General features: G+C 36.2%; 1 protein-coding gene across 1 annotated transcript; it reads right to left on the reverse strand.

The window, feature by feature from the left end:
• Positions 1-209: 209 nt before the first annotated feature.
• Positions 210-2,229, reverse strand: LOC126604825 (uncharacterized). Its single transcript, XM_050272141.1, has 2 exons — positions 1,040-2,229; positions 210-610 (listed from the first exon to the last, which is right to left on the reverse strand). The coding sequence occupies exons 1-2, from the start codon at positions 1,240-1,242 to the stop codon at positions 403-405; spliced, it is 411 nt and encodes a 136-aa protein (XP_050128098.1). The 5' UTR covers positions 1,243-2,229; the 3' UTR covers positions 210-402.
• Positions 2,230-12,153: the final 9,924 nt, after the last annotated feature.

Raw genomic sequence — 12,153 nt, forward strand, 5'->3', positions numbered from 1 at the left:
TGGTGTTACTAATTCTTTTTTTAAGACATCAATTCCCCGACCAGCCATGCAGTGTAAATAATTCTTTCTTTGACATTGTAAGTCGACCAGCCACGCGGTGTTACTAATTCTTTCTTTGACATTGTAAACCCTAATACTTCGACCTGAAATCTGATAAACTCAAAAGTTCACCAGGGTAAGTGCATTTCGTAAAATTTGAAACATGAGATTAATTATTAAAAAAACACAAAACATTTACATTAGCTAGATCAAGGGTAGAAATTAACCACTCAAGCCAGACTCATACACACAAGTCTGGCATTTGTTCTTCAAAAACAAACAGGAATACGAAAAAAAAAAAGATTGATTAGTAGTAGAAAGTTCGAAAAAGTAAATAAAACGGCACAGCATGCTGTATTTTATCTATGAAGAGGCATCGGTCTGGTGTCGTGCTTTCTCCTTTTCCTTCACTTCACTTCCCTGCGACTTGTCGTAGACAGGATGGTTCTCATGGACCTGCTGACCGTGCTCCGTCTTTGGAAGGGACTGATTTCCTCCATATATCCCACCAAATCCTTCGTCATCGCACCTCGACGCATACCCCTCCCCGAAAGAATGTGACAGAAGGTCCCTGATATTGTTCATACAAACAACATTAGTCAATAGATGAAGAGCACTAGTTTGCACTAATTTTGACACTCATATTTTTGTCATTGAGAGTGCACTAGTCCCTAAATTTTGCCCCTTTATTAATTTTATACCGTTCGCTTAACAGGTCAAGTTAATTACACTAGTGGATAATATGTGAAAATCAAGCGAGACATTGGGATCAAGATAATATATGTGAATCGAGACATAATCCAACATGTTATCGATATCATCAACATGTAATCGATTTGATCAACATGTTACTAATAATTATCAACGCCATTTCACCAACATGTTATCGATTTAATCAACATGTTAGTAATAAATTATGAACGTTATCGATACAAAGTTCGATCTTTTTCTAATCATGAATTTCAAAAAATATACAAGTATGAAAAGAAATTACACAGACCCAGTTTTCTCAGTAGGTTTGTCCTGTTGCTTGTCCATGTTACCGTTCTCACTTTCGGGCTCACTAGAAACGTCTACACTTGCAGCCTGCTTGAATCGGACTCCGGAAGCTTTCCGGCCTAAGTTTGACGGCAGCGGCGGCGTGAATATCCAAGCTGGCGGTTGGGGTCGAATTAATCTGATCGCAGTGGTCATCTTCTTCATCTTCAAACTTCTCCTGCTTTGTTATTTATACATAGAGGTTGAGATTTTTTTTGTTATATGCACTCTTGCAGAGCATAAATCTTTGACAGCTCTAAGATTTGTCTGACTGTCGTCGGCGTTACCAGAAGCTTTGTTCTCACGTTGTGACACGTGGTGATGAGAGGACACATGTCGGATTCTGGAAAGAGGAGTGTGGTTACGTGGGCTTTCAAGTGTGCATATCGGCACTGACATGCCATTTGAAACTTGACACATTTTTTATGCTGGGAGAAGATAAGCGATACGGATGAGCAGCACAACATGTATAGGTTTGATTGGTAGCAGGAATGCCAGGAAAGATAGATATCATACCACAGTATATAAAATAGGATATAGTTACATTTATTATCATCTACTTGTACACTTATTAATAAAAGTTTTGTGGAGGAGGAGGGTAATCTTATTATGGGATTACCAGTGAGTATTGGAGATTGTTCTGATAGTTATATGGCATTATTCCAAAGATGGTGATTATACGGTTTAAACGGGGTATGGTGTTGCCATGGAAATGCAGGAAAATGGGGAACTTGGAAGGAAAGGGACGGGGAGTAGTAGCCGGCAGGAGGACTGTGATCGGGTCTGGAGGGAAATTTGGAGTTTGTTGTGCCAAATAAAATGAAATTTTTTATTTGGCGCTGCTGCAATAACTCGTTAGCAGTTAGGGTGAACCTTGTTCGACGGCGAATGTGAGTGCAAAGTAAATGTGTGATGTGTGGAGCTGCGGAGGAGACGGAGAACCAAATCTGTTTTTTACATGTGAGTTTAGTCGTGTTTTGTGGTACTGTTGTTCTTTGCAGTTAGATATCACGGCTATTATTGGGCGAGATTTTCATGAGACTTGGAAGGGGTTGTGCATGAGATTTCATGAAAATGATAGGAAGGATGAGTTGCTGCAGGAGTGTGTGTTTATTATGTGGAGAATATGGAAGCGTAGGAATGAAATGGTGTTTCATGAGGTGGTAAATGATCACATGGAGATGGTTCATTTGGTACGCAAGCAACTTTTGGAATTTAGAGTTTGCACCTATGTGGCAAATCATGAATCTGGGTGGAGTGAGGCCGTGGTTGGGCCTGTATTTGCTGGATAACCAGTCCAATGGAAACGGCCAGGTTTTGGGTGATTAAGGTCAACTGCGATAGCGCATGGTGTGCTAAGACATGCAAAGGTGGATATGGCTAGGTAATGTGGCAAATCATGAATCTGGGTGGAGTGAGGCCGTGGTTGGGCCTGTATTTGCTGGATAACCAGTCCAATGGAAACGGCCAGGTTTTGGGTGATTAAGGTCAACTGCGATAGCGCATGGTGTGCTAAGACATGCAAAGGTGGATATGGCTAGGTAATATGGGATTTTGTTGGGTTGTTGCGAGCGGCTGCGGGGGGAGGGCGGACTGTTTTTCAACACGGCGGCTATGGCGGAAGCTACGGCGATTCGTGCGGCATTATTGGTTTGTCTGGAGTTAGGGTTATGAGGAAGTGGAGATCGAGTTTGATTCTCAGGTGATAATTAGTATGATTAATGGGAAATATGTGGTGGATGCGATTTGGAATGCTATATTCATGATATTGGTCGGTTGGTATCTCAATTTCGAGGGATAAGGTTTGCGTTTGTCAAGCGGAATGGAAATGCCGCTGCTTATGCTGTTGTCTCATACATTATCTCATTTGGAGGTGTCTTCCGTTGAGATGCTATTGGTCCGAAATTTTTATTTAATGTTCTTGCTGAAGATGTAAACATTCTTATTAAAATTTAATAAAGTTTGCCCTTTGACAAAAAAATATAAAAAATAAAAATAAAAGTAGGTCTCACCAGTCACCAATACGTATAGATTCCGTTTCTTAGTAAAATAGTAAAAGTAGATATTTTCTTTTATCAAGAAAAGAAATTAATTAAGACTTGAAACCTCGTACAGCTGTATTCCATACAACCAAAATAAAAAGCGTTTATAATCAACATCTGTAACAATATTTCTAGAAATATGGGTTCGTTGAGGTAAGACCAAGGAGAGGAAGACCGTCAGCCGCAAAATTTACTTCCATAAAAATATGGTTTCAAGGAATGCAAATGAAAATCGGAGGCCAGTCATCAAATGTCATCCCACCATTGGCTTAAGAGCAAGTCCACCCCAAAACCAACTCTCCAGCACCCAGCCAAAAAAATAGGCCAGCCCCCTATTTTTTTGCTCCAGCCCGTTACATTGCCTGGCACCCAGCCCATGCCAGGCAACAGCCCAGCACATTTTGGACTGACCCAGAAGCCGGCCTGTTTCTCAGGAGCATGCAACACAAGCGCGCAAGGCGCGAGTGGGTTTCAGGGAAACCTGAAAAGGTGTCAGCCCACTTGGGCTCAGCGACGTGGCTTCACGATAGCCGTTGGATTTCCAACGGCTAGTTTTTCTAGACCGTTGGATTTCCAACAATAAAAAAAATTTAAATTTTACTTTTAAACTGGACCGTTCGATCAAAGATCAACGGTCCAGATTAATTAACTTAATTAAAATTTATTAAAAATACAGAAAAATTATTAAAAAATACAGAAAATTTTAAAAAAAAATATTTTTTTCTTTCTATAGTTTATTTGATGAGTTTATGTAATTTTATTTTAGTGTGTTTTTTTTTTAAGTTTATTTTATGAGTATGTAATTTTATTTCAGTGTGTTTTTTTTTTAAGTTTATTTGAAATTTTATCCAAAATTGGTTAAAAATCATATCCGAAATAAACTTAAAAAAAAAAAAACATACCAAATAAATGCGCTGGGTGCCAGCGCATTTTTTTAGGGGTGGAGATGCTTTGGTCTGTTACTGTTCACTAGGGTCTATTACTGTTCACTTGAGTGGATAAATGCGCTGGGTGCTGGCACAAAGTCCTTAGGGGTGGACTTGCTCTAAGGTACCAAGAAGTATCACAAGCACCTTGCATCGGTTGTATTTCCAACCTATGGTCCCCTCCACTATTGTGCATAAATAGAAAGTAAGAATAGCATTTTTGTACAAAATAATAAAAAATTGCCTACGTAGGTCAAAGTTTGATCATTCATTCTTTTAACAGTTAATATTATGATTTTGTAGTATTAATTGAATGAGGGATCTTCTTTGTGAGGATCCCGGGGATCCTCTAATCACATTTGTTCATCATATATCGTGCAGTCAATTTTCGTCAGATACTGTTTATATTCAATTTTAAATAAAAAAATTATAATGATTTCTGACCGCACGATGTACAATGAACGGATGTGATTGAATCCGGGATCCTCACAAATAGGATCCGGAGAGGATTTTCATTCGTATTAATTTTCACTTTTAAACTAATTAGTTTTTTTACTTTTAATATATATAAGATGGAAGTCACAAGTTCCTCTTCACGTGTAAGTGAGAGATCTTAGGTTCAATTTTTGCCAAAGGAAAAATTGAATTACATTATTATGGCTCACCCATTGTGAGACTTAATCCACCACCATGCTCCGTAGATAATATCGTTTATATGTAAGATGAAGGAGTGTCGTTGTTCTATCCATGGGATAAAAAGGCCCAATGTTTCCTAGCCCAGAACGCAGCCCATAGCCTCCACTCATTAAATCAAACAGAAAGTTTTTGTACGTTGCCTTGTGTCACCGTAGTGTTCCAAGTGTAAACACAGAACTAAGAACTTCTGTAAATCAGATAAGAGTCATGGTGTCATTATAGTGTTTCAAGTTAATTATATCATGTCATATCGTTTTTAGGATGCCACTAAAAAATTTAGATTCTCTTACGACATTTGAAAGTTGCAAGTAAGTTCTCCTCCTTCACAAGATTAAGTTGGTCGACCACAAAAGCAACCTTCTCATAATAATTGGAACATCATAAAATTAAATGGGATCATACAAAAATGTCAAGTGATCAAATAACTTGGTGGAAACTTTTACACTCAATTTATATAAAGTAAGACTCTTTATAAACTCTTTGCTATCTCACAGTTTAACATCAATTCTCATGTCAACATTAAAAATATTGTGCTAAAAGCATGATGTGACAGAAAATCAATGAAAATACTCATTTTTGAAAGAGTCTCAACGTTTCTCTAATAACTTTTAAGCAGCAAAATAGTAGTGCCACGATGTTTGGGTTACCAAATTTACAAGAATGACGGGGAAATTATATGACATGCTGTGTGGACATTCCATGAAATAAATCCTAGACCTGAAAGTCAACTAAAATGGCAGTGGATTCAAACATAAGATGATATTGTCGACGACAACCTTTTAGTCCTTTTCTTTCGGCAGTAGTAAATATGAGTCACGATCCAGTCAGCCAATGCACATCGATGACATGTCACTTTTTCATACGCTGCGGGAATTTTCCCGATCACTTCCATCTATGAATGGACAAAATACGTATAAGTTTGTGTAACTACAGTTACCCGTCTATTTAAAGTTCACTATTATGATTATGGGTAATCGTTTACACGAACAAACAGTTATAGATATAATCGTTTATCCGTGAAATTTAAATGGACAGTTATTAGTATTACTGCAGTTATAACGGATATCCATCGGTTATGAGTATTACCCGCGGTTATAACGGATATCCATTTACTTATTTAATTTAATATATGTAAAATTTAGTATTGGTGGTAGGATTATTAGTCCACACCGTAGCCGACTTCATTCAAGCACAGTGGAAGCACTCATGTGTTCTCGAGACAGGTAGTGGAGTCAGATACGAGGTACTTATTGTAAAATTTCATATAAATTATGTATATATTCAAAATTTTAGTATTTTAGCCTAATTTTAATTTTTACTATTGAACCATATTCAAACTCTACTCCTCATGTTGAAGATTCCTTGTTTGGTGATGATACTGATGTGAATGTGGTAAAAACTAATCCTATTTTTATTTTTTACTTTGGAGTTATTGGTGATACTAGTTCAATTTATGCATATGGGTGTGTGAAAAATCATGGAGTGTAAACTTTCTTATGCATATTGATGGTGTTACTAACTCAATTGATTTGGTACTCCACTTTTGTTTGCTATTTTTTGTTAAACATTATGTGATCACTTACCTCTGTTGGATTCATGTTAATTGGTGTTGGTGTTCCTAAATACTAATTCAATTTATAGATTTCTTTTGTAGGCCTCTTTTGGTGACAACAAGTTGATGAGACTTTGTGATTGAACGTGCTAAAGCATTAGTGTTCGGAAGTGTTTAGTTTTGAAATATTTTGGAGTTTTGAATAATCTAGTATTCAAGATAATGACTACTTTTTGTTTTTAGAAGCTTTACTTTGTTATCATATAGATTATAATTAAATACTTGCTTAGGAATAGCAGAAAAATATCGTTTGTAAATTATTATTTCAATTATTAGAATTGTATGAGAACTTAAATGATTAAAATAGGGAAATACTTGCTAAAATGTACCTATAACGGTGTTTAATTGTCAGAAAACGAAAATTATGACAAATTTTTCTTTTGTAATTTTCAAGTTGTTAAAAAAAACATGTAGACGGGTGAAAAATCGAAAATGGGTAAAAAAAAGGATAAATGGGTAAATGATTATGGTTAAATGGGTAAACAGTTATGGTTAAATAAGTACACGGTTATGGGTATGGTTAATCGTTTATAAACGGTTATAGGTATGTGTCTAACCGTTTATGCAATTACCCAACGAGTAAACGGTTATGCATGTATGAACATAAACGGTTATAAGTAAATAACTGTAGTTACCCGTCCGTCATAATTGTTGACCATCCCTACTTCCATCCCTTCCAGATTCTTCAATTCTAGAGATGGAGAGAAAAATGGGGAAGAGAAAAAATGATGAATAGGAAAAGGTGAACAGTCAAGATGGAAGAGATGTAGTAGAGAAGATGAAGGTGAACAAGAATGAATTTCTAACCGTTCGATTTTCGGTTGAATGAACAAAATTAAAGAATCCGGAGAATCCAAATGAAAGGAAAGCAGGGAGGATCGTACAGGAATATCTCCACAGAAGAAGAAGAGGGTGGGACCACCCGACCGTTGCAGCATGAATGATATCATCTGACCACATTCTAAATTCACCACCCAAAAAACCTCAAATATTTGAGTGGTCAATTGTCATAGTGAAAAAGTGAAGCAAGACAGCCCCTTTCAGCCCTGTTTCCAGTGAGAAACTTCCGCGCAATCATAGGACTTGGATTGTCTGCCCTCCTAGTTGTGGTGCCCTTCCATGCCCTCCTATTTTGTGCGGTCACGGTTAAGTCACGTCAATATTTTATATTTTTATTATTTTTGTCTTATTATCTTATTAAAAAATTAATATAAAATATTGACGTGGCTTAACCGTGACCGCACAAAATAGGAGGGCATGGAAGGGCACCATAACTAAGAGGGCAGACAATCCAAGTCCGCAATCATAACGCTGAATTGCTTGTGTTTCAACCCTATCATATTCATATTCATATTCACACGATGCAACACGTGTGATTGAGTTCAAATACAATCGTATTTTACATGTAAATTATTCTTCTAGTTGAAATAACAATAATTACATTATAATCTACCGTCTCGTCTCGTCTCGTCTCGTCTCGTCTGTTTGGTTGTTCACTCTAATCATGTTCGTACATAGTTTGAGGAAATCAGTCTCCTTCAAGTTGTACCTTTAGCTTGTATTGGATTAGTACCTTTAGAGCACTTCTAGTGTGGGAAGGTCCTCCTGGGCAATAGGCAACTTAATCTCCTTAAATGAACAGTAACTGCCCAAGTGTATCTTCATCCCTAAACTGAAAAATCAGCCAATTCATATTAAAATATTAGTATTTTTTATTTTATAAAATAATAAAAGATAACTTTGTTTTTAATTTCAAATAATAATAAAAGATTGGTTAAAAGTATTTGAAAATATTGAAACGTAGTGTAAAGTGGAATAACATTGTTAGGTATTTATAGAAAAAAAATATTATATTTTTTATGTTTTAATTAGTTTTTTTAATAATTTAAATTGTGGCTGAAGTCATGATGATGTCAGCCTTATGTCACATAGCAGGGCATTGGGTAAGGCGATTATTGCCTGATTTCTCCATCAGGCTCGCCTTGGGTCCAATTGTCTGAGTGAGCTGAAGTGTTTTGGTGAGAAAGAGAGTGGATTGAGTTGCCTATTCTCAAGGCAATAAGCAACGATGAAGTTGCTCTTAGCTTGTATTGAACAAGCCTTTCTGTTTTTGAAATGGAAATCTATCGTTTTTTATCAAAAATAAAAAGCATTAGTCTCCTCACAAAATCAAGGCTGTTTTTGGCGGTGGTCAGGGCGGAGGGAAGAAGAGAATAGGCCTATCCTCACATTTTTTTGCAAGCCTTCCCTTATAAACATCTTTCATTATTCTTCCTTGCAACCCTTCTCCTATTAGTCAATAATACAAAACACATTATAAACTATCTCCTATTTAAGTTTCCAACTCCCATATTTGATTCCATCCCAACACTAATTTAATATTTATTTATTGAACATAAAATCAATAACCCTTAACATTTTGATAAAAATAAAATCTCTTAGCATTAAACCCGTTCACTTTTAATTAAAACAAAAAACTTATCTAGTCTTTCATTCACAGTGCAACCCAGGAGCAAGACTCCAAGACTTAAAAGCTATAATTTTTCTCATTTCTTGAAATTTCATATCTATTTTCATATAAAATTCAAATTTATTCAACAAAAACAATACTATTTGTAAAATCTATCTTACTTTCTATAATTTTTCCTATTGTTTCTCGTCTATCCATCTTACTTAAGTGTTAGAGTTTGGACCTTTTGATTGATTCTTCTTATTAAATTTAATAGTATAAATAACGAGATTATCATGCAACGGTTTCAAAATATTAAAATTTGTGAGAGACAATTATGATTATTGAAAATATAAAATATTGTAGATGCATATGTTATTATGGTGTTTTAATTAGTAGTTTTGTAACTGTTATTCGTCATATTTATTTGTATTTGTGAAAAACCCCTTCTCATATAAAATTCTGACTATACCACTAATGGTGATGGTAAAGGTTTCACCATTGTGTAGGCGAAAGCCTAACAAATGCGGAATTCTCTCACAACCCGTGAAATTACGTAATAACAATATAACGAGCAGATATCTATGCCATCAATAGTGACACTAAATCAAACATATTATTGGCCATTCAGAATACCAATTTGATGGCGCGAATATAACAGTGATCAACTATACCATTTGATTCGTACGGTGGCAAGATGTGAATAAATATGATTTGATAGGATGAGAGTCGTGCAACTGCAAAACCAAACGCTGTCCATATATCAACACCTGTTTGCTGTAAAGACTAGTCCCTTCAATCCTTGCACTATTCCATTACCCTTGTCTAAAATTTCCCAACTTTTAACCCCAACTAAAACAAGAAAAAAAAAAACACCCAAATTAAACTACTTCACTAGAACTTTACAGATCGTCTTCAAAGTGAAAGATGTAAAATGTAAGATTTTCTACTCTAATGGCGGATTCGATCATCTTTAGTAGGATGCAGATTAATTGCAATTCATTTTATTGTGCTCGCATATGGTATATTTATATTGAAAATGTGTATGTTATGATGTATGTAATCAGACATCATTTTATTGTGTTCGCGTATGGTATATTAATTTCTCACGTCCTTAGCAAAACCGTTTGCGTCCCTAAAATTAGGATAATAAGATACTAAAATTACACCGGTATGGTGTGAACCAAACTTTTACTAGCTGGTAATACAATATCACTTGAGCTTAGTCAATGCGTAATTAGGTACACGCATTCTTCCAATATGTACATAATGAGTAAATATGTCACAGCGAAATTGTGCCCCCAAATTTCTCAATGTTGGCCTCTTTCACTTAGCCATTTAGGAAAATTCACGTGTCATATCACAACATATTGAGTACTGACTCATCTCGTCAAATTAACCCAATACTTGAATGGCAAAAGGCGTTTCTAGAAGTGTTCCCATTTTCACCCCTTTTTTTTTCTTTTTTTAGAATTTTAACAAAAAACTTTCGATAATATTTACTTTAATGAAAAATCACATTTTTATACTAAAAAGTCAATTAGGGGGCGTTTGTTTGCCCTTATTAAGTGGGATTGGACTGGACTGGACTAGCTGTTAGTCCAATACTGTGTTTGTTCAATGCTGGGACTAACATTAATGAGACTAGCATGGACAAAACCCTTCACTAAGAGGTCTTAGCGAGACCCCCCAATAACCATGGGACTAGCTAAGACTATCATCTCTCGTCCTCGTCATGCTCAACAACCATTCCCGATAGACTCTTTGTCATCTCCGGTCATCTAGATCATAATAAAATATTAATAATTTATATATTAAATAATATAATATTAGAATTTGTTATTATCCAGCTTCTTAGTCCAACACTGCATCAAACACTTCACTAAGTTAGTTCAGCTTAGTTTAGTCTAAGCCAGTCCAGCTTAGTCCTTGAAGCTAGTCTAGTCCGAGATAGTCCGGCGCAACAAACGCCCCCTTATGGTACTATTCATTTTACCTTTTATTTTGTCCTTATCGTTAAAACTCAAGATTTTCAAACCATTTTTATTAGTTTTTTTTTTTTTTTTTCTTACTGAAACGATTCGATTTCATTGATAAGGAAGGGGGAATACAAAGACTCTTAACTAGAGTTACACTCTTCGAAGTTTAGGTCACAAATAAGAACGTGCATCCAACCTGAACTGCAAAACGGGCTAAAGCGACACCGTTGGCGTTGGGGCGAACATGGGTAATACTAACTCCACTGATCATGGGCAGCAAAGCTTTCACATCCTATACAATGTGTCCAACGGACAATAGGATCGCAGAGGTACCCGCACCGCTGTACAGATCGAACCACCATGGCCGCGAATCTCTTTCGATAATCAGGTTTTGAAATCCCCTCCTAGCCACGAAAGCCAACCCTTCTCGAACCACCATGGCCTCGGCTTGTAAGGGCTTGGTTAGTGGTGTTCTACAAGAATTGAAAAGAGATTCCATATAATGTGTATTGTAGTCCTTGAAATTTATTACTTCATAACTTTAACCAGAAAATGGTCCATAAATTTCACATTCAACTACTTATAACTAGGTTAACCTGTGCCCTAGCTGTCAAGTTACCAAATCAGGTCTTGGGGACAATTAGTGATGAACACATACCTCTTTCAAGTAACTAATAGCAAAAATTGGACTAGTTTGAGCCACTAAATATGCAATTTGTTGGACTAAATTGATTAGTTGGAAAAGATATAAACTTTTTTATTTGTTTTACTTATAACGCAATATTTCAAACTATTCGAATTTATAAAGAGAAACAATCATATTTGGGTACTACAGAATTGACACACTGCTTTGATCAACTCGTTGAGCTCACATTTGCTGAAAGATATGAATTTTAAGTTTGAAACAACCATTTGATCATTTCTCCCCACTTGTGAGAATGACATGTCAAATAGTAGTGGCAGGGTGGAGGGACTATAAGGGTCCATTTTTGCAATTCAAGAAGGGGTTTGTGTTCTACAAGAGTGAAATGGGCGCAGAGATTGACAGAGACTTATACCAAACCCCACATTTGTGTTTTTAGCAAAAATTAGACCCTAACTTAAGCCAAAATGAAATTTCTATAAACTCAAATATTTCCTTTTACAATTGAGTCCTGAGTTGTCACAATCGCTCGGACCAGTAGCAGCAGCATTATATATCATGCAGTCCACTGCATTCCTTGTCATGCTTTTGGCCACATTGATTTTGTACACTGAACAGGAAAGGTAATGCTTCTCCTCCCCAGCTTGTTTAATCCTTCTCTCTCTCTCTCTCTCTCTCTCTCTCTCTCTCTCTCTCTCTCTCTCTCAAGAGAGAGAGAGAGAGAGAGAG

The sequence above is a fragment of the Malus sylvestris genome, chromosome 15 (assembly GCF_916048215.2).
Source record: "Malus sylvestris chromosome 15, drMalSylv7.2, whole genome shotgun sequence".
In the NCBI taxonomy this organism is placed as follows: domain Eukaryota; kingdom Viridiplantae; phylum Streptophyta; class Magnoliopsida; order Rosales; family Rosaceae; genus Malus; species Malus sylvestris.